This window comes from Herpailurus yagouaroundi, unplaced genomic scaffold, assembly GCF_014898765.1.
Source record: "Herpailurus yagouaroundi ecotype Mexico unplaced genomic scaffold, PumYag 184, whole genome shotgun sequence".
Classification (NCBI taxonomy): Eukaryota; Metazoa; Chordata; class Mammalia; order Carnivora; family Felidae; genus Herpailurus; species Herpailurus yagouaroundi.
In genome coordinates, this window is record NW_024412415.1 from 13,985,057 (window position 1) to 14,007,971 (window position 22,915).

The 22,915-nt window shown below is 41.3% G+C and overlaps 1 protein-coding gene, 1 long non-coding RNA gene and 1 other non-coding gene across 14 annotated transcripts in view; 2 read left to right on the forward strand and 1 right to left on the reverse strand.

Moving 5' to 3' along the window:
• The window catches only part of SEMA6D (semaphorin 6D), a 575,796-nt gene extending 559,961 nt beyond the window's left edge, over positions 1–15,835 (forward strand). For 4 of the 12 annotated variants that reach the window (XM_040492593.1, XM_040492592.1, XM_040492594.1 and 1 more), the window contains 18 exons: positions 1,149–1,311; positions 1,725–1,836; positions 2,400–2,460; positions 2,560–2,622; positions 2,731–2,832; positions 3,059–3,149; positions 3,821–3,940; positions 4,634–4,722; positions 5,457–5,674; positions 5,784–5,915; positions 6,222–6,377; positions 6,468–6,641; positions 7,442–7,582; positions 7,678–7,755; positions 8,172–8,272; positions 8,635–8,691; positions 10,153–10,320; positions 12,107–15,835. In XM_040492593.1, the coding sequence (XP_040348527.1) occupies positions 1,203–1,311; positions 1,725–1,836; positions 2,400–2,460; positions 2,560–2,622; positions 2,731–2,832; positions 3,059–3,149; positions 3,821–3,940; positions 4,634–4,722; positions 5,457–5,674; positions 5,784–5,915; positions 6,222–6,377; positions 6,468–6,641; positions 7,442–7,582; positions 7,678–7,755; positions 8,172–8,272; positions 8,635–8,691; positions 10,153–10,320; positions 12,107–13,395 (3,261 nt within the window). In that variant the 5' untranslated portion in view covers positions 1,149–1,202 and the 3' untranslated portion in view covers positions 13,396–15,835. The remainder of the gene's footprint in view (positions 1–1,148; positions 1,312–1,724; positions 1,837–2,399; positions 2,461–2,559; positions 2,623–2,730; positions 2,833–3,058; positions 3,150–3,820; positions 3,941–4,633; positions 4,723–5,456; positions 5,675–5,783; positions 5,916–6,221; positions 6,378–6,467; positions 6,642–7,441; positions 7,583–7,677; positions 7,756–8,171; positions 8,273–8,634; positions 8,692–10,152; positions 10,321–12,106) is intronic. The other 8 variants (XM_040492596.1, XM_040492597.1, XM_040492598.1 and 5 more) reach the window with 8 other exon arrangements.
• Positions 15,836–21,809: 5,974 nt separating this feature from the next.
• Positions 21,810–21,973, forward strand: LOC121042188 (U1 spliceosomal RNA). Its single transcript, XR_005796031.1, has one exon. It is a non-coding gene; the product is annotated as a U1 spliceosomal RNA (small nuclear RNA).
• Positions 21,829–22,915, reverse strand: part of LOC121041659 (uncharacterized) — a 15,033-nt gene continuing 13,946 nt past the window's right edge. Inside the window, exon 3 of the long non-coding RNA XR_005795807.1 lies at positions 21,829–21,952. This is a non-coding gene — a long non-coding RNA (uncharacterized LOC121041659). The remainder of the gene's footprint in view (positions 21,953–22,915) is intronic.

Sequence of the window (22,915 nt, forward strand, 5' to 3'; positions counted from 1 at the left end):
TGTCTCTGTCTCTCTCTCTCAAAAATAAATAAACATTAAAAAAAATTAATAAAATAAAATGTAACTTATGCATACACCTGTGAAACATCACTTTAACAAAGATAATGAATGTATTCACTACCCCAAAATATTTTTTGTAATGCTGTTTTTTGAAGAGAAAAAAAAAAAGTCAGTTAATTTTATCATGTAATTTGATGAAAAGAGCCCGGATGGGGACACAGGTGATGTGAGTCTATCCCCCGATCATGTTCTAAATAGCTCCCTGAAATTCAGTGAGACCCTTAATTTTTCCAGCCCTTGGTTTTCTCATCTGAAAAATGAGGGGGTTGGACTAGATGGTCCCTAAGGCCCCCTACGGTTCTAAAGTTCAATAAAGCTAAGAGGATAGGCATACTTAGGGTATTGGTTTGTGTCCAAATGGTTTTATGTAAAGAGGTAGACATCCCCAGTGGTCTGGTGTCAGCTGTGACTCCTCAGTGCTGTCCTGCTTAATTGATAGATCGTGAAATCATTTCATTTCTTTTAATTCTCTTTCACCCAGATTCAATGTCATTCATGTCATTGCCTCCATATTGGTCTTAGTAAGCTAAGGGAACTGTTCAACTTTAGGATTTAGGGCGAAGGCTTGAGTAATGCTGGGAATCTGGCAATGCCTTTAGCAAAGGTCTGATGAGAGGCGACAGGACCGTCAGCTCCCTGGAAATTTGTGAGGCAGCTTGGGCATTTTATGGTGGGGGGTGGGGTGGGGTCAGAGACAAGCTGTACTGGTTGTATTTCAGGCTGGGGGAAGGGAAGCAGATTGGAGTTTAATTAAAATTCTAATCCCAACTTAGCCCATCTTCTTGCCAAGTCAGCAGCCAGCGTTTCTGTTTGTGGTTCTGGTGATCTTGCTGCGATGACATACGTAGTTACCTCAAAAAACTCTTGCAAATGTGCCTAAACCTTCAATATGCTCACCAGATGCTTTAATCAGACCTGGCATGGTGCCATCTTTTGCCTGTATTTTCAGAGATACCTCACCCAGCCCTGCCAGGATTCCTGGCTGGAGGAGGGCCCTGGAGAGAGCTGGTGGTGCAAATGGAGCTGATTACAAATGAGAAAGTTTCATTACACCATAGAGATCTTTCCAAATTGTTTCTGGTTTCCAGGTAGCTAAGTGGGATTTCTGAGGAGGGGCTGCTCTGACTTCACCTTGGCCCACCATGAGGTGCTTCTTGCTCTGTGCCTACATGCTGCTCCTGATGATTTCCCAGCTGAGGGCAGTCAGCTTTCCCGAAGATGATGAACCCCTTAATACAGTTGACTATCACTGTAAGTAACCTTAAGAACATTCCCCTTTTCTGAGAAGGGAGCTTTTTTGGTTTTGATTTTCTAGGTGTATTTGTTTTTAGAAAGAGAGGTTTTTTTTTTTTTTTTTTTTTTTATGTCTAATCAATGTTTTGCATATTAATTTATCCATAATCATTTCTTAGTGTTTAGAGAAAGTGGGACAGCTTTGTTGGCTGCTTTTCTAAAGCAACCCATGTATAGGTTATATATTTCCAGTTAAAAGAAAAAGACCATTTGCTCACACTCCCTGTCTTTTATTCATTTATATTCAAAACCTTAAGAGAGGAATTTAGTTAAAACCCTTCTACAACTAGTATATACAGCTAATCAATGCTGTATATTGATTCTTCAGCTCCATAATCCTGACTGATGGTTTAGCCCATTTTTACTTGCAGATTCAAGGCAATATCCGGTTTTTAGAGGACGCCCTTCGGGCAATGAATCCCAGCACAGGCTGGACTTTCAGCTGATGTTGAAAATTCGAGACACACTTTATATTGCTGGCAGGTAATTTTCCTCTGGTTGGTTTATTAGATTAAAATTCTTTTCTCTTGTGGTGCTTGCATTAATGTGTCTAGTTCATGAAAAACTAATATGTGATTGTGATCAAAAATTGCAAGTAGCCAAAAATATTCACTGAGAAGAGGCAGTGTTGTGTACCAGGAACAAAATACAGAGCTAAAGCCTTCAGCGGTGCTATTTTATTACTGCCATCAAGAAATCATACACCATTCTTTATTCCTAAAGCAGCAGTAAAAAAAAAAATCTTTCTTTATTCTTTTTTAACTTGGAATTATTCAAGCAAATATTAGAAGTATGTCTATGCTAATACCAAGTAGCAGCTTGACCCATGCCTGAAGAGAAGAGCGTTCTTTGCTCTCTAACCACAGCAATATATAAAAGCATCTCACTAATGAAAAAATACTCTTTGTTGACTTTGTGGGAGACATAGAAAATCCAAATGATCTCCAAAATACAATAAAGGCAGATCTGTAAAAATAAAATAAGAAGAAGCAGCTTAACATTTTTATGCATTCACATGATTTGACGTACTGCCTTGTTTCCAACAGGGATCAAGTTTATACGGTAAACTTAAATGAAATCCCCAAAACAGAAGTCATACCAAACAAGGTGAGTGAGTGAAATTTATTTGCATTCCCTCAGAACTTGAATAATGTCCAAGATTTTTCTGTTAAAATATTGAACTTTGGTTTTGCTTGATTACTACAGAAACTGACGTGGCGGTCAAGACAACAGGACCGAGAAAACTGTGCCATGAAAGGCAAACATAAAGTAAGTAAAACAGACGAGTGTCTGCCAGAGTTAGTCTTTATGTGGGCCTCATCCCACAGTGTCTGCCTATGGAATGTCTAATATTAATTGAATTATTACTTTCTTTAGGATGAATGCCACAACTTTATTAAGGTATTTGTCCCAAGAAACGACGAGATGGTTTTTGTATGTGGTACCAATGCATTCAATCCCATGTGTAGATACTATAGGGTAAGTATATTTCATATGGTGTGCTTTTTGTACCAACTTTTTTTTTCCCCCTCACTGCCATGCTGTTAGAGTTGAATCCTTTCTGCTATAACCCATTTATCTCTAATGCTATGGAATAATAAAGACAAAATTCTTCAAATAGAATTTCAGTACAAATAAAGGAGCATTGCCTACAAACAGGTACATTGAACAGATGTGACACTGGCTATTTATTTTTCTTTTATAGTTGAATACCTTAGAGTATGACGGGGAGGAAATTAGTGGCCTGGCAAGATGCCCATTTGATGCCAGACAAACCAATGTTGCCCTTTTTGCTGGTAAGATCCTTTAGTGTAATGAATATAAATGATTAATGACATTGAAGGTAAAAAGGAATTTAAAGGAAGAAAAAAAGATCATAACTGGGGTAGCTACCTTGATATAGGTGTTTCGAAGTCTAGGAGCTATGAAAAAAAATTTTCCCAAAAACAGGGATTAAAAGTGAACATATAAGGCACCCAGGAGCGCCTAGATGGATCAGTCAGTTAAGCGTTCAACTTAAGCTCAGGTCATGATCTCACGTTTCCTGGGTTCGAGCCCTCATCAGACTCTAAGCTGATAGCACAGAGCCTGCTTGGGTTTCTCTCCCCCTCTCTCTCTGCCGCTCCCCACTTGTGCTGTCTCTGTCTCTCTCAAAATAAGTAAAAAACTTAAAAAAATTATTTTAAAAAGTGAACATATTATAAATAGTCTCACACATGGCTCTGTTGTTAACTAGGTCAGTGACCCTGAATAAGTTGCTTAACTTATTGATACTTAGATCCCTCATCTGTAAGATTAGGTAATACCATGGGCCGACTTGTCGCAGGTTGATTATGAGCATCAGATCTAGGTTTATTTGTATACATAGGGATAACAGGTGAAAGCACTCTGAAGGAAAGCACTACGTAGGATAACACACTACAGGATTATTATGGTCATCTTACCCAAATTATAACTCTGGTTTCAGATGGGAAGCTATATTCTGCCACGGTGGCTGACTTCTTGGCCAGTGATGCTGTTATTTATCGAAGCATGGGGGATGGATCTGCCCTTCGCACAATAAAATATGATTCCAAATGGATAAAAGGTACCTTTGGAAAGCAGGGTGTGCGAATGCCAAGGGTGGTGGGATGGCCAAGTGGGAACAGGAGCCGTGGCATCAGGAGGTTCAGTGCATGACTTTATATTGTTTACAGAGGGCAAGTCCAAGTTGCTTCAGTTGTGAACAGGAGCATTGACAAAGAAAGAGGAGACTAGTAGCCATGTTGGGAAAGTAGATTCATCTACGATTTTATCCTAGTGATTTCAAAAAAGAGAGATCTCATTTCTGTGTGCCAAAGTGCCTACCTCTAAGTGCACATATGCTCCTGGTCCATGCCCACCTACCTATCCTGCAGAGTTAGTAGTGAGAATCAATTAGTTCATATCTGCAGAGCTGTCTTATTCTTTGGAGTCCAGATATCAGGATTTTTTTATTCTCAGTGTAAGGAGTTTTCTTCCCCAGTTAAATAGGTTAATGAATAAATCTGTTAAAACAAAGACCTTTGCTGTAGTTCAGTTCCTGTAGGCTTTTTACAGTCCATTAGCTGACATTAAAGACTCTGGGTTCCTTGAAGCTTCCACACCCCCATACTGGCACTCCTGGAGCTCACTGGTGTATTGAAATTCACATTGGCTTGTATGTAGCCATGCAGTATCTGTCAGTCATGCCTAGCAGTTGGGGTCTTATGCGAATTGGAGTATCCTTTAGAAACCAGTTTGTTTTCAATTTTTCTTTCAGAGCCACATTTTCTTCATGCCATAGAATATGGAAACTATGTGTATTTCTTCTTTCGAGAAATTGCTGTGGAACATAATAATTTAGGCAAGGCAAGTATATGCACTTGACTCATCTTATGGACTTGTCCTGCGTGGAATCGAGCCCGCTTCAGTAGAGTTATGCACTCTGTGTATTTTCCAGCACTCAGTGCATTTAGGGTCAAGTGCAAAGAAGTGAGTTGCTTATCATGAGAATAATTGCTGGAAAACACCTGAACAACGACCAGAGTGAGAACAGCAGCCTTGGACCTTGAGAAGGTTTCATTTTTTCTGTCACTACAGAGAGTGTTCTTCAGGCACCCTTGAGCTATGGATGCTTCTTTAACACTTTAGAAATCTGTTGGTAGTTTATTCTTTGTCAGAGTCAAAAGACAGAATGGAAAGTAGAGGCCACTTTTCAATTTTGAGTGCTTCAGCAGAAGCCCACGTAATTTGAAAGTATCGCAACGTTGTTATGCCAAGTTTAAGGATGGCACATTTCATTAACAATACAAGAAACAGGGTGGGAGGCAAAGTGTGGGAATGGTTTGCATTCACTCAGGCATTTCCAGAGCTCGCTTCTTGGGGAGCTTGTTTGGCAGAACAGGGAAATGGCCTTTTTTTCCTTACAGGTAAAACTAGTTTTACATTCTAACTGTACAAATCCCTAGAGAGAAGATTGCTAGATTCTTTGCAGCCAGACATATCTTTAGCATTTTTGTGTCCCTCCCTTAAATTGCAGCTTTTTTTTTCCATTCCCCCTCCAAGCTCATAACCCTGTTGCTTTGCTTTTGTCCCTTGGGCAGGCTGTCTATTCCCGTGTGGCCCGCATATGTAAAAATGACATGGGTGGCTCCCAGAGGGTCCTGGAGAAACACTGGACTTCATTTCTGAAGGCTCGGCTTAACTGTTCTGTCCCCGGAGATTCGTTTTTCTACTTTGATGTCCTGCAGTCTATCACAGACATAATACAAATCAATGGCATCCCCACTGTGGTCGGGGTGTTTACCACACAGCTCAACAGGTGAGGACAGATCCCTGGCACTTCAAAAGCTGCTCTGTGCTTGCCTAAGGGACCCAAGAGTGGGCCTACGATTGCCTGATGGTTTTCCTGATGGTTTCCCCCTTTTCAGCATTCCTGGTTCTGCAGTGTGTGCATTTAGCATGGATGACATTGAAAAAGTATTCAAAGGACGGTTTAAAGAACAGAAAACCCCAGATTCTGTTTGGACAGCAGTCCCTGAAGACAAAGTACCAAAGCCAAGGTAAAGAAAAAAGACAGAAAGTGTTTTTGTCTTTAACAAAACCCTCTGGTCACTGGAAGCAGCCATCCTCAGAGAGCAGAGGGGGCCAACCTCCCAGGCCAGGATGGGGTCCCTGGGCAGCATTGCAGACAAAGTCAGTAAACATAGCCCTGCAGGGATGAATGCAGAGAACCCACTGAGTGCAGGGAGATAGCGATGCTCCTTGGTTTCGCTCATTCTCCTTTCTTCCTTGGCCTCTTCTTTCAGAATGGACACTTATTCCTTAGATAGTTTGTGAGGGGAAAAAACACACTGTTTTCCTTTCAGGCCTGGCTGTTGTGCAAAGCATGGCCTTGCTGAAGCCTATAAAACCTCCATCGATTTCCCTGATGAAACCCTGTCGTTCATCAAATCCCACCCGCTAATGGACTCTGCCGTCCCACCCATCGCCGATGAGCCGTGGTTCACAAAGACTCGGATCAGGTAAGACTGCAGGAAACAGCAGCCCACCGCCCTCAAAGGCCCTCTCTTCCTGTCGGCCTCCCCTCTGACTTGGCATACCTCCTCTGGCAGGTACAGACTGACGGCCATCGCTGTTGACCATTCTGCTGGGCCCCACCGGAACTATACAGTCATCTTTGTTGGCTCTGAAGCTGGCGTGGTGCTTAAAGTTTTGGCAAAGACCAGTCCTTTCTCTTTGAATGACAGCGTATTACTGGAAGAGATTGAAGCGTACAACCACGCAAAGTAGGTGTATTTTACGAGAATGCTTTTCAGCACTGCTCAAAGCTTTCCGGTGTGTGTTTCATCCAGCAATTTCCTTTTAGTCCTTGAAATTAGCAGTGGTTTGGCATATTAAGTGTTTTGGGTTTTTTTTTTCCCCCTCCCTGAAATAAATCGAAATAAATCCTGAGTTTGTTGTGCTTCCTGAGTCCACTGGGCTAAAATGGTGGACAGTTGATGAGTTTAAAATAACTCACCCCATGTTTTTCACCTGTGGGCAATGAGAACATGTTAGCACCACCCCCGACACCTTCAGGTATGTTTCAGGATGTCATCTGCTGCAGACAGTAGGTAGTAAGTATACACACACACAATACCACTCTTCCAACCCCTGATATAAAAAAATAATTGGCCACTAAAACAAAGAAGAAATAGGTGATGGAAATGGAGCAAAGGAGACTAAAGAGAGACCCAGAAACATCTAGCACAGCGAAATTTAAGTGTACTGAAACACTGTCCTTTTTCTTCCCTGTAGTCCAACGTGGTCTTCACAAACAGTTCCCTTCGGTCACCAGAATAGGAAAGCGATCTTAAAAAAAACTCTTTGTCCAACCTGAAATTGAACCAACCATGCAGAGCATCAGAAGTTGAACCACAGATTTATTACTTCCCAAACTGTGTACCTACCTGGTTTGCTACCGGGAATATTCCTTAAGATACCTCAGCTCTTAGTAATTGCACAACCAAACCCCACTTGTCTTGTACATTTCATGTAGCTTTTGATTTACTAAACATATGGCTTCAAAATGCATCCCAAAATATAGGTGTAATGCTGAGAATGAGGAGGACAGAAAGGTCATCTCATTACAGTTGGATAAAGATCATCACGCTGTGTATGTGGCATTCTCTAGCTGCGTTATTCGCCTCCCCCTCAGTCGCTGTGAGCGTTACGGATCCTGTAAAAAGTAAGCTGAGGGTTCTTTACTTACCATGAGTCTTGCAGCATCTTGACCTTCAATGATGAGAAAATCCAAGTTATGTTCTGTTTGTTTTTATATAGGTCTTGTATTGCATCTCGGGACCCATACTGTGGCTGGTTAAGCCAGGGGGCTTGTGGCAGAGTGACCCCAGGGATGCTGTAAGTATGTTTTGTTACATTAGCTGAGAGCTTCTGAGAGCTGCCTCTGTCTTCTCTAGGGTCTCTAAAGCTAGAAATGTTAGAAAAATTCCAATAATACTGCTTTTGGTTTTTTTCTTCCTTTCTTTTCTTCATTTTCTTTTCTTTCTTTCTTTCTTTCTTTCTTTCTTTCTTTTTTATGGGAGAAATAAACAAGAAAATCGGGAGTTGTAAGAAGGAAGGGAGATTGTAGACAGTAGCCTAAGGGAAATGGATGGAGAGAAAAAACAATTCTCTCCCCTGTCTTAAACATTTTAGTGGCCAGATGTTGAACAGGAATCCTCGTTTTAGCAAGCTATGTTGAAATGTCCATTTTTTCTTACTAATCAGTCTGTGTTCTTGATTCTGCTCTGGTTGTCACTTGTGTCCCTATGAAGGCTGTTAACCGAAGACTTCTTTGCTTTCCATAACCACAGTGCTGGAGGATATGAACAAGACACAGAATACGGCAACACGGCCCACCTAGGGGACTGCCATGGTAAGACCGGATCTTCCTTCCCCTCCTGGCAATTCTTTTTAACCACACTTGCATGTGAACATTATTTTACAATCAGCCTTTTAATGACTCAGGACACATAACCACATAGCATTTAACTTAAACTTCGCAAAAGCTGAGCTGTTTGGTCATGGGGATACATTAGAGAAGAGTCTTACCTTTTATTTTTTTTTCCTTCACCATTTACAATTTTGTAGAAAATCTAGAGAAAGGTAGTCTAACCAGTAGGTTAATCTTTTTATTTATAGTCTTTTCTTTTGACTTTTTTAGTTAATTGGAATTCATAAATTTTTGCTTTCTTTTGGTTACTTTTTACTGATTACTTGTTCCTTTAATTCTTTTAGAAATTTTGCCTACTTCAACTACACCAGATTACAAAATATTTGGCGGTCCAACATCTGGTTAGTTTTTTTTAATTTTTTTGAATTAACAACCTTTTCTTTCCTTCAGTTCAGCATTTTCAGCCCCTTCTCCCCTCCTTTTGCGCAGTTTGGCAGCACTTCATGTTTCTGCTTTGACTCATAATCCCACTGATGGTACTGAAAGACTTTTTCTTACTCAGCACTCCACCTCTGTGTAGCATGTTAACAGTTCATCATTGACCAAGGCACATCCCCTACGAAAAATCAAATGGATTCACATAGACTGCATTCCAGCTGCACGCCTGCCCACCCGAGCTTCCTTCTCTCTCACCCTTGTGCATTGTGGATGTTCCCTCTGGCCATCTATATCCAATGGATGGCAGAATTTCATTATTTTCCCCTTCTTTCCTTACCTTTCCTAAGACCTAGTAAACAAATACACATTTCCCCAAAATGTGTATTTATACATTTTAGACATCTTTTTTGAATGGTTTGTGGGGATCCCGGGAATCTTTGAATGTTGTGGTCTCAGTGTTGTGAAAAAGGCTTCTGTTGAAGGAAGCCGGTATCTGATGTATTAAGGTGTTCAACGACCCGCTGTCTGTATCTGTTCTGGAGCCTTCGTCTGTGACCATCGTGCCACTCTGAACGGGAGTCTCCAGAGTTTTAATCTAAAACTGTATGCTTACATTCTGAGGGCAAAGCTACTTTGTGGAAATCAGTAACACACATGCTAAGAGGTTAAGTTCCTTCTGGTCCTGTTGCTGCTTCCAAAACTCACAGCAGTTTCATTCTTCAGAAGGGAGAAAAGGATGGCAGGTCTTATGTATCAGAACATCCTTATCTGGCTTATAAATGCCATTTCTTTTGCATGAGTTGCTGCTAATTCTTTGGAATAAATTCCCCGAGCATTTTGAAGGGTACAGGCAAGGTTCATCCATGCTTCGGTGCTTTACCATGGATGGTGTGAGGCCTCAGTGCACAGATGGATGGGGAGTCCGTGGTAAAGCAGAGCAACCTGCTTTATCAGGTCAAAACCCAAGTGTTGACACGGACATAACCAGGTGTTTCCTGATGAAGTTACGCTGTAGGTTCCCCAGTGAAGGATACATCTCTAATAGTCCATGGAAATGCTTTTAAACATATACACAAAAAAGAAAGGAAATGATGCTGTCTCACAAAATGACGAGAAAAAAGCAATTAATCTCTGGGATTTGTGTTACCCATTCCATGAGGGTCATTAATCACCTGAGGGGCTTCGGTAGGAGTGTTTTGAATGTCTTTAATTTTGAAATCTGCTTAATACGTCTTTTTTGTTCATTTTTAGTTTTTCCTTTTCCCTTGCAAGAAAGCAATTTGGTGTAGTCTCTTTGGATGTGTTTTCATGAAATCATAGAATAGGATTTCTCATAAAATTGACTTAAACTTTACTGAAAAATGCAACAGACCAGTCAGAAAAAAAATCTACCCACGTTAATAAAAATCTGTTTGCCACCACAGACATGGAGGTATCTTCATCATCTGTTACCACAATGGCAAGTATCCCAGAAATTACACCTAAAGTGATTGATACCTGGAGACCTAAACTGACGAGCTCCCGGAAATTTGTAGTTCAAGATGACCCAAACACTTCTGATTTTACTGATCCTTTATCAGGTATCCCAAAGGGTAAGGCCTCACCAGGGAACTCATCTCTCACTGAGTGGAAACCTGATTCCTGATATCTCTGAGGAGCTAGTGGACTTAGGGTTTCCCAGAGGTGAACCAAAACAGAGCCCTGCTGTTGTTCACGCCACCTCCTCTGGCTGCCTCACTCTGCTTTCTGTGCTTATATCGGAGTGCATTCCTTCACAGATGAAAGAGGTGGGAAGCTGTGAAAGAAAGAGGTGATGACGTAGCCACTCAGACAATCTCATCTGTGTTGGTTTCTGCCCGAAGACACTGAGAGTCCGCTCAGTGGCAGAGAATTTCCAGGGCCACCCCAACAACATCAAAACACAAAACTCATTAATTGCAAATATCCTGATATCAGATGTTTTGTCTAAAAGCCTTTCCCAGCCTTCTGTTTAACTTCAATTCCGAATGCTATATGAAAAGGATATATGAGGTGCTAGTAAGTTGCTTGAATGTCACAAGCAATAAAACATAACAGAGCACTTGTCCCTAACTATCATTTTCTGCCCTTAATAGAAGCAGTTATACAACAGTTGCCTGGATGAGGTAGCTTATTAGACATCTTACTCTGGGGGAAAAAAATCTATTCTTTGGTGCTTAGTAAACTATGGTATCAGGTTTCCAATCAGTTTTTATGCCAGTGCATTGTCATTTATGATTTACATCTGTTGATTTGGGTTTTATATGTTTTCATTGTAAGCAATTTTATAATCATTCTTTCTGTTTTGTTTTCCTTAGTAATATCATTTCTTTCTACTTTTCTTTCTTTGTCTTTTCCAATGACACTGAATGCCATAATCCCGAACAGTGATTAAAAACAACTAATGACCAAAGGCCTTAGTACTAACCTAAAACAACAGAATCTTCAGAATTCCTCTGACTTACCTTATACTGGGATAACTGTGCTTATAGCATGTAACAGACTTGGATACCTCTTAAACTAACATTTCTTTGATTGACTGTTAGATGTCTGTGGTTGCATTGAAAATCCCAATAAACTAATTCACTCTTCGTCTGGTCTAACTTAAATATTTCTTAAATAGCTCAAGACAATTGGATAATATTACTTAACTGATACATATTAAACTTCTTTAGACTGTCTGGATTTCTTTCATAGCAGGCAATTCAAGAGTACTTCACCTGAAGGTGGAATGAAAAAAATTAGCAAAGTAAACATGAAAGTCCATATTTGTAGCTAACAGTGACCAAGCAGGTGCTTTTAGTTTGTGAACCAATTGTGTGTCTTTATTCTAGTTAAGATAGCATAAGTTTATTTGCTTAATTATTTTAGCATAATGGACATTCATGCCAATCCATACATTTTCCTAATTCCAGCAGTTGCCCTTTAATCCTGATTTATGAATTAGGAGAAAATCATGAGACAAAACATTTCTTGAATTTAAAGTTGGCCATTTAGAAAATACCTACTTTCTAACTCTTAATTTTTAGGCAAAAAAAACAAAAACAAAAACAAAAAACCATGGAGTTTTGGATGTTAGATAACAACTACTTACAAGAGATTTCGGGGGGAAAGACAGGCACGTAGGAATCAGTGGGAGATCAGAGTTATCCTGGCGTTTGCAGCAATCCTATGTGTCTCTGGGGATCCGATCGTGATTAAAGAAAAATGTATAGGTGGACTTTTAGAGTCTCCCTGACCCTCCAAGCTAAGCATATGGACCATGTGAAGGTAGTGCTGGCTCACAGGAAGCCATTTGCTGGCTGATATTGTCTGAAAGAAGCACCTCACTCAGACTCTTTTCCTGTGTATCTGTTGCAGGTGTACGATGGGAAGTCCAGTCTGGAGAGTCCAACCAGATGGTCCACATGAATGTCCTCATCACCTGTGTCTTTGCCGCTTTTGTTTTGGGTGCGTTCATTGCAGGGGTGGCAGTATACTGCTATCGCGACATGTTCGTTCGGAAAAACAGAAAGATTCATAAAGATGCAGAATCTGCCCAGTCGTGCACAGACTCCAGTGGAAGCTTTGCCAAGCTGAATGGTCTCTTTGACAGCCCAGTCAAGGAATATCAACAGAATATTGATTCTCCCAAATTGTATAGTAACCTGTTGACCAGTCGGAAAGAGCTGCCACCCAGTGGAGATACCAAATCCATGGTAATGGACCATCGGGGCCAACCTCCCGAACTGGCTGCTCTCCCCACACCTGAGTCTACACCTGTGCTTCACCAGAAGACCCTGCAGGCCATGAAGAGCCACTCAGACAAGGCCCACGGCCATGGGGCTTCAAGGAAAGAAACCCCCCAGTTTTTTCCTTCTAGTCCACCACCCCATTCCCCATTAAGTCATGGGCATATCCCCAGTGCCATTGTTCTTCCTAATGCCACTCATGACTACAACACGTCTTTCTCAAACTCCAATGCACACAAAGCTGAAAAGAAGCTTCAGAACATTGACCACCCGCTTACAAAGTCATCCAGCAAAAGAGATCACCGGCGTTCTGTGGATTCCAGAAATACCCTCAATGATCTCCTGAAGCATCTAAATGACCCAAATAGCAACCCCAAAGCCATCATGGGAGACATTCAGATGGCCCACCAGACCCTAATGCTGGATCCTGTGGGACCTATGTCTGAGGTCCCACCCAAGGTCCCTAACCGGGAAGCATCGCTGTACTCTCCTCCTTCAACTCTCCCCAGAAACAGCCCAACCAAGCGAGTGGACGTCCCCACCACTCCTGGAGTCCCAATGACTTCTCTGGAAAGACAAAGGGGTTATCACAAAAATTCCTCCCAGAGGCACTCTATATCTGCTATGCCTAAAAACTTAAACTCACCAAATGGTGTTTTGTTATCTAGACAGCCGAGTATGAACCGTGGAGGGTACCTGCCCACCTCCACAGGGGCAAAGGTGGACTATATTCAGGGAACACCAGTGAGTGTTCATCTGCAGCCTTCCCTCTCCAGACAGAGCAGCTATACCAGTAATGGCACCCTTCCTAGGACGGGACTAAAGAGGACACCGTCCTTAAAACCTGATGTGCCACCAAAGCCTTCCTTTGTTCCTCAAACCACGTCTGTCAGACCACTGAACAAATACACTTACTAGGCCTCAAGTGTGTGCTATTCTCCGTGTGGCTTTATCCTGTCCATGTTGTTGAGAGGATGATGTTGTAAGGGTACCTTAAGACAAGAGACTCCCTTGTATTTTAAGAGAACCAAGTGGCCAAAGAAACTCTTTCTAACTTTGGCAACATCAGAACTTGCCACATGTAGCTACTACAGCAAAGCTTCTGTGTACTTGCCTGAAAACAAAGGAAGGTGCTGGTCATTCCATTTCTTTTGTTTGAAGCTAAAGAGATGTGTAGCACCCAGGGAGCTACCTTACCAGTATAGAGAGCTGATACAGTACTCAGAAGAGTCTGTGAGCAAATACTTGAAAATGGGTTCAACTTAGACTACCATGATGTGTGGTCTTCCCATTAAATGTGAACATTTTAATTGTATGCATTCACCTTGCCTCTTGCACAAATGTCAAAAAACAATGGTAATGTCTCAAAGAAATGAACTTGTAGATTACCAAACAATTTGCTAAAACTCCAGTCTTTGACCCAAACTGTAGCATTTTTTTCAAAGGGTGGCATTTTTTTTTTCATGCCACCAATGGACTGTGTTGCCTGTGTGCGTGTGTGTGCGTGTGTGTGTGTGCGCATGCGTGCGTGTGTGTGTGTGTGCGTGTGTGTGTTCTGTACCCATGAGGATTTGTTCTGGTGCCCATTGCATCTTTTTGTGCTATGGACTTGTTTACATTACGCATGACTGAACAAGAGACAATAACTTCTTCCCACAGCAGTCCATTGGGTTCAGCTTTGAGAAAGAAATAAAATCAAGGCTGATCTGACCATCAAAATGATTAACTTGACTTACATGGTCCCCAATGCCAGAATGTAAGAGTTCTAAGTAATTTTGTGCTGCTATTCATTAAAACTTCTATTACAGTCTTGCCAGCTTAAGGAGATAGAGATGTTAAGAGGGATCCTTGATTTATCCACCAGTATTCGGTAGTAAAATTTACCTGTCCACTGTGAATCCAAGCCTGACTCACTGTATTTAACCTTGGACACACTAATAAGGTTTTATTTTGATGTTGTTTGGTTTCTCCCATGTAGTACAATTTCTCTTCCTTTAACTCCTCCTACCCCCAAGATAAATGAACAAAACAGAAGACAGAGGAAGGAAGTATGAAAGCGATTATAATTGGCCTAACAGAGAGAGTCTATGAAAACCGAACAGTGGTGCAATCATGTTGTCTATGTTGTGTTAATATGAGAGTTTTCTTTGAAGTCATGCAGGTAATGACAATATACTGTAAATATTACATGTGAGTTTACCTGAATCTGTGCATTTTGTGCCTTATTCATGAGAATGATAGAAGTACTAAAATATGTCAAGTGTTTGCAGTAGAGCACATCATTTGCCGAGTGCCAGTTGTAAATGTTTTTCAACCAGCACCTGAAAAGACTTTTAAAAAATCGTTAAAACAACCTAGAACAATTAATTGTGAAACAATCCACTCAAATAGCAGCATTACATCCTTTGCCATGATAAACATTCCACTCCTGCTTTCCTAAGGATGAAACAGTGATAATGTGAAGTCAAATGAGGTTTCTTGGGTAATGTGACACCTGTGGAAACCATAGAGTCATTTATTGGTAGTTTTGCAGAAGCCACTTACAGCTGATGATGTGTAACCCTGATGCAGTTAATATGCTGCACACCACACCATGGTTTATTGAACCTAATCTAGAAAGTATCCAGGCAGAGGAATGCTCCTGACTTAAGTCAGACAAATAAGTTCAACCGATTTCTTGGGATAACACTGATGATACATATGACTTGGGGGAGGATGGGTTGCAGAAGACCAGAGCATTTTTATACAGATTGTAGAATACTGATAGAGTTATTCTTTTCCTTTGAGAATATTGCTTTCTAAAGAATGTGATTCCCTGAGATCTGTGGAAGCTCAAAATCTAGAACTTCTGTTCTCGAAACACTTCAGCTTTGCAACTAAAATGTTACAGATTAATCGTAAATTAAACCAACCAACGGTAAACACTACTCAGTCCACCGCCAACAAATGCGTTTGAGTTCACCTTACCGATATTAATCCCGGTGTGCAGAAAACAGAACAGTAACTCTATGTGAACCCAGATAACATTTTGTAACATTGTGCTGCCTTGTAGTTTGTAATGTGAGTTCGATCAGTATTTATGTTGAAATTTCTAACATAAAATCTAGTCTCTATCCTGTTAATTTAATTTTTAAATGCTTTATCCATTTGTGCAAAGGTAAACACAGATTGTATCTTTTTTAATGGTACGGCATAAAAAGTAACCCTAAAGTGAAGTGGCTCTATACTGTTTTATAGAGTACTTTAACATGTATAGATATCTTGTAAACTTGTATTGTGGATGTGTAAATAATATGTACTTTGGGTTTTTAACACCGCATGTAAAGTCAAAATAAAATATACAAATCATTACACCCTGCCTCTTGGTATTGAAGAGGTTTATGACTTAACCATGTTTTAAAAATATTTTATAGTCCATCAGCACCAGTGAGAGTTTCTTTTAAAATATACCAGAATATTCTTATCTGCAATGTTTGCTATTTGGTCATGGTTATACCACCATTCTCTTTGTGGAAAGCTGATACTGAAAAACTGAGAGACGAGTCAGAAAACCAGATGAATTATGCTGATCAGCAGTCAAATGCGTGAGGCAGGTGTACCAGTGACTCACCTTGTCTGCGTATCTAGTTCAGCAGACATTTTTTAAATCCGTGATTTGTATTCCCCTGTGAAAATTTTAATGTCATTTTAGTCCAGAATCATAGCTGACAAACCAGGTTCCTGTGAACATTTCTTGCTGTTTGGTATCTGGCATTTCTCAATTCCATTGTTTTCATTGAATAGAACATATTAAGAGGTACATTCCCCCCATACTGAAATGGAAGATAAAATTACGATTCCATTTGCTCCTTCGCTTGGCATGGAATGAGTTGGCAGCCGCTGTCATGGCCTCTTGTGGGTGTTGAATGTGTCGCGAAATTTCTGGGAGAGACGATGAGCGTGTTTGTAGCAGCCTCTGTGCTCTGGCTTCCAGCTGCTGCTCCTGACCGAAGCCCATGTCTACCTCCTCCCAGGCCAGGTTTTCTCCAAGAGCCCCAGCAGTATTTCTACACATTCCTGCTGGGGACTTGCTCTCTTTCATGATGTCCTCTAATTTGGGGGCTGTATTTCAATATTAGTTCAGTGTATCAGGGGTCCTTTTTCACTCCCATCATGGCACACTGTAATCTAAAGATGTGAGGAAGGGTATGCAAGGATCCTATCATGAGAGGTAAAGTACGTGGGATGGCGATTTGCCCCTTTTTACAGCTGGTAGGCAGCAAGGCAGTGCCACCGGTCATGGAGCCTGACTTGGCACCCTGAATCCTGCCCTACCGTTGCAGGCAGTCTGGGTCAACCTGGACCCTCAGGGTGCAGTGCTGGAGAAGAAGGTGGAAGGTGTTTTCCTATCCCACTTACTTGCAGAAGTGGATTTGTAGCTCAGCTCTTGGACAAATGAAGGAAGGTAGAGACAAGGGAACTGTGTCTTCAACCTTGTTTCTTCCTGGGATTCTTAAGCATTGGACTCCCTTTTCATTCACATTGCCTGTTTCTATTAAATTGATGTTTATTAGACCTTTTGGTCATCATGCTGTTTTCCTGGGTTCAGTGATTTTTTTTCCTTCTAGAAAGTGCATCTTTCTCCTCTCCCTTTATAGCAGATCTTTTTGGACCTTTTGCAATCATGGATATCTTTGATAATTTAATGAATACTATAGACTGGGAGCTGAATTTCACTTGCCTTTTTGGGGGATTTACGGGCCCCTAAAACCACATCTATGAAACCTCAAGGTAAATGCTTAGATGCCATTTTAGAGAAGTGGGATTAGAGAACTTGGAGCTTTTCATAAGTAAGACATAGTAAAGGCACGCGCAAAAATTTAACTAACCAGGACAGACCACCTGTACTCTGGTTCCAGAAATCCCATTGATTGGCATTTAGGTTACTCTGGGAAATGGCGGTTTTGAAGGCAAGTGGCGTACTTGAGAATGCCTGTATGGGCTAAGAAGAAAGAGTGTCTCCCAGCCACGTGTCTCCCATAGTGGGCCTTGTGTGGCCTAGGTGCTGGCCAGGTGCCAGGAGGACTCGCCTTCCTGCCATCTGAGAGTGGCCATCTTTCTGCGTTTCCCTCCCAGCTCATCTTCTTCAATCCCTTGGTCAGAGCAGGGCGACAAAGGAGGTGCCCAAAATAACCCTGGCTCCACATGTGGGAGCTGGGTTCTAATCCTGATTCCGTCACTCAGCAAGTAACTTTGTGGCACTGCACTGCTCTCGATTTCAGTTTTCTCATTTTTGAAAGGAGATGGCTCAGAATCCATTTTGTTGACAGTTCCGTGATATCTGTCAACGCTACAATTCCATTACGTACTTTATGAATGCCATGCTTAAATATTACTCTTTCAATAGCTTGGTTTGTAGGCTTTTTATGGGTGTGTGAGGCCTGTTCCCTGTTAGATGTGAGATATATGTGAGATTAGCAATAAAATAAGGCATGATAAACAATGCACTTTAAGCCATTTAGCTCCGGTCTATATTTGATGTTTACCCTTTTTGCATATATAACATGCAAAACACTTAAATCTCTGCCAGTGTTGCATTCTTTATCAAATAAATGTGATACCATAAACAAGAAGGAAATGGGCCTATAATAAAATCAATCTTTAATTCACAGAGGAATGGGGGAGGTGAGAAGATGGGGGGGGGGGGGCAGTCAAATCCTGGATATTCAGACCATGAATCAATTGGGATTCACACATAAAAGAAAATAGAATATTTCTAGTCCTTGGCCTGTGATATAATTCTTTTTTTAAATTAAATATTGATTAATGGTTGATAAATCTCTTTGTAACATGCCCTTGGTTTATCTTACCCTCTTACACTGAATGAAGGAAATTATGAAAACATGGCATTCGTTGCCTATGTACTGTTGCTTAGGAGTTTTCTTCATTTGTATGAGATGGAACCACGTGATGCTACTGTAAATATGGACTTGAGGCTAGTTAGCGTAGTGGTGAGAGGACAGATTTGTCAGTGTCAAGAAGCACTGTCCAGTGGAACCTTCTGTACCGGTAGAGATGTTCTGTATATGTGCTGTCCACTATTGTAGCCACTGGCATGCAGTGTATGACTTCTGAGCATGTGGAATATAGCCAGTGCCATTGAGATGCTATATTGGACAGCACTGGTCCAGAAAGCCACTGCTTCTGCTGCCACAACTGTCAGAGGTCAGACTGCTGCAGAATACAGCAATTCCAAGGGGTATTGGACTCTGATTAAAAGGTAAGATACACCTTGTGCCTTTTGTATATTGACCCTTGTCCTTCCCAGTGATCTGGGCTCACAATTAATCACCCGATCACAGATCTAGTTTGAGGATGTGGTGTTTGTTTTTCTTTTTTCTTATTTAGAAACCGCGGCGAGCCCATCCATTGGTACCTGCGAGATTCAGCAGGTTGGGAGGACAGACTTCTCTTGGTTTTTCTGAGTGCTCTTGAGCCCTATGCAGTTGAAACAGGACAAGATTTGTCATTCCCATTTTCAAGGCATAGAAGTTGAGGTCAACGGGGCTGACAACTATAGAAACATAGATGACAGCCGATTCATAAATCAGGGCTAATTCACATGTTCTCACACTCATGCCCTGTGCATAAACCAAAACACCCTCCATGAAAGGGCTGACAGGGAATATCGGTGTTCAATCAGGAAGGATGGCCTCTCTCCAACACTTCATGCATAGTGAGGCGAAACAAAAAAGGTAGGATAATTACAGTATCCAGGAGTACGTGCCAAGCATCCAGTGAAAAATGAAACATTCAGTGAATCAGTCACATGCTGGGCCATCTTAATGAACACGCCAAGTCAATTATTTGGAAAAAAATCCATGGATTGAGTTGACACAGTGTAGGCTGAAAGCAACCAAAGAGGATGAGTGCAGAGCCGTTGAAAGAAACCAACCTGATGTGTCCAAGTTGTACCCATCTAAGTCTCTGGGCATCCTGCCAGATCGACATCTGTGCACTGTCGGTGTCTCAGGGGAGCATTCATTTTATTTCTTATTTTGGAATTTCTTCATATTGAGCTGGGGTTACATGTTGGGAGTTAAATATGGTTGTAATTTTTTGACTGCTTCTTCTAGTTGGGGAGCTAGAGCAGTGAGACTTTATCTTCAAGGAGAAGGTTTCCTGATGACCTGAGCTGCCTGGCCTCCATGAGGCACAGAGTAAGCACACAGAAAATGTCTGTTGAAGGAGCAAATTTAATGATGACTCCAGAGTTTTATCCTGTCAGGTAGCACAGCCTTGCCGGACATTTGCAACTGTTAATGCTAATAAGCACAGTAGAAGCATATACCCCCCCCCCTTAGAATTTGTAAAATCAGGTTCCCAAATAAAAGGATTATAGAATTCTTTAAACATTCTGGGAAAGGAGCATTCCATGGGTTTGGGGAGGTGGAACCCACGGAGTACTTTCGCAGATGTGAAAGCCTCCAGTGCTAGTGAACATTTGGAATTTCAGTCAGGCTCCAAAGCTCAATAACATCTCAGGGTGAAAAATAGGACCATTTGCTGGCCCAGGCAATTGGATGTTTGTTGGTCTTTATGTACCTGCAGCAACTCATAAAATTGAAGTCAAAACTTTAGATTCAACATGACTTGATGATGGTCTCTTCAGTTAAGGCTGCCCCTTCATTAACTCCATCTGATTGCCAGGATTCACTCAGAGATTATTTCCAATTACCTTTGCAACCCACCTCCAGAGAGGTATAAACAGTTGAACTCTTGATGTTTGCTTAATTTACATAAATATTTATTAGAAATCTATTCAATGAAAATAGCAAAATGCCAAACTGAAGAATGCAATAGCATTCAAATCATTTTACATATAGAAAGGAGTCTAGAAAGAAACATACATGGGGCACCTATATGGCTGGTGGCTCACATGTGGCTCAGTCGGTTAAGCATCCGACTTAGGCTCAAGGTCGTGATCTTGCATTTCGTGGGTTCAAGCCCCGTGTCAAGCTCTGTGCTGACAGCTGGGAGCCTGGAGCCTGTTTCTAATTCTGTGTCTCCCTTTCTCTCTACCCCTGCCCCACTCATGTGTTCTCTCTCTCACTCTCTCTCTAAACTAAATAAACATTTAAAAAAAAAGAAAAGAAAAAGAAAAAGAAACAGAGGTGCCTGGGTGGCTCAGTCAGTTAAACATCCGATTTCAGCTCAGGTCATGATATCACAGTTCATGAGTTTGAGCCTGTCGTCCAGCTCTGTCCTGGTGGCTCGGAGCATGGAGCCCATTTAGAGCCAATTCTGTGTCTCCCTCTCTCTCTGCCCCTGCCCTCTCGCTCATGTTCTCTCTCTCTCTCTCTCAAAAATAAACATTTAAATAAATAAACAAACAAATAAGAAACATACAAAAATATTGAAAACTGGTTATAATCAGTAAAATTGACATATCTTTTTTTGAAATGTAGCTTCACTCAAACATATATTTTGCAAAAGTTTCTTTAAGTTTGATTCTAAGCAAGAAAAAACCTTGGAAACAGACTCTGACTTTGCTTGTTTATCTGGTCTCAAGAAAGGATGAAGTCTATTGGTGGCCAAAACCAAACTCCTAGAAGGTATCATTTAGCTACAAGGGAGAGGTCTGTGATCTCCTTTGGTTTCTAAAGTGTCTACACAGTATTTCTTTTTTAGTTGGAGATGCTAAAACTGAACTGATGAAATATGGAAACTTTGAAAATACTGAAAGGCGGAAGGAAAAGAGGCTTCCAAGGGACAGAACCATGACTGCGACAGATTAGCTGGAGCAGCAGTGGCTGAGCAGGCTGAGAGGAGCCCAGAGTGGAGAAGCTGAGTCAGCTTCAAGGAGCAAGGACACAAAACCCTGTAAAGCCCCATTTTCTCCTTTGTCTTCTTGTCCCTGGCCTCCAGGATAACAAAAACAAGGAAGCTGATGAATGGAGAGCAGGTAGCTCCGAGGACAATGAGACTGTTATAATACTGATAACTTGTGAAAATACGAAATAATTAGTAGAGCGAAATCCTCTCCTCTGTGGCTATCAGGAAAGCCACACCCCCTTCCAAAAGTCCCTGAGTTTCCTCCCCTCCACCTACTTCTTAAAAAATGAATTTTAGGGGCGCCTGGGTGTCTCAGTCAGTGAAGCACTCGACTTCAGCTCAGGTCATCATCTCACGGCTCTTCGGTTTGAGCCCGAGTCAGGCTCTGTGCTCACAGCCTAGAACCTGGAGCCCGCCTGGATTCTGTGTCTCCCTCTCTCTCTGCCCCTCCCCCACTTACACCCTGTCTCTCTCTCTTTCTCAAAAATAAATAAACATTTAAAAATAAATAAATTTTAATACTTACCTGGCAGGGGAGATACCATGATCAGGAAGGTGGTTTTCCCAGGGCGAGGCTTATCCATTGCACTCGGGATGTGCTGACCTCTGCGATTTCCCCAAATGTGGGAAACTCGACTGCATAATTTGTGGTAGTGGGGGACTGCGTTCGCGCTTTCCCCTGAAAAAAAAAATAAATAAAAATAAAAATAAAAATAAATAAATTTTAGGGCGCCTGGGTGGCGCAGTCGGTTAAGTGTCCGACTTCAGCCAGGTCACGATCTCGATGTTCGTGAGTTCGAGCCCCGCGTCGGGCTCTGGGCTGATGGCTCAGAGCCTGGAGCCTGTTTCCGATTCTGTGTCTCCCTCCCTCTCTGCCCCTCCCCCATTCATGCTCTCTCTCTGTCCCAAAAATAAATAAACGTTGAAAAAAAAATTAAAATAAATAAATAAATAAATAAATAAATTTTAGAGCACCTGACCGGCTCTGTTGGAGGAGTGTGAAACTCGTGACCTCAGGTGTCATGGGTTAAAGTCCCACATTGGGTGTAGAGATTCCTTAAATAAATAAAACTTTGAAAAAGGACTCAATTTTCTCAATTTAACAGGCTCTCCCTTTGAAGAAGGGACTTTGCTCTTCCTATCTATTGAAGCAGTGGACCACAGAGATTAAAGGTGTTTGGATCATCTTAACCAGGATAGCCAGCCAAAGTGGAATTCAGGAGCCTAGCTGTATATAGTCATATTTTTTCTTTTTTTTTTTCATTGAAGAATAATTAACATACAGTGTTACATTAGTTTCAAGCGTATTATATAATGATTCAATAATTTTATAGGTTACTCAGTGCTCCTCATGATAAATGTATACAATCCCCTTCACCTATTTCACCCATCCCCCCATTTACCTTCCCTTTGGAGGCCACTAGTTTGTTCTCTGTATTCAAGAGTCTGGTTTGTTTGTCTCTTTTATCATTCGTTTATCTGTGTGTTTTTTTCTTAAATTCCACATATGAGTGAAATCATATGGTATTTGTCTTTTTCTGACTTATTTCACTTAGCATAATACTCTCTAGCCCCACCCATATTGCCCCAAATGGCAAGGTTTCATTCTTTTTGATGGCTGAGC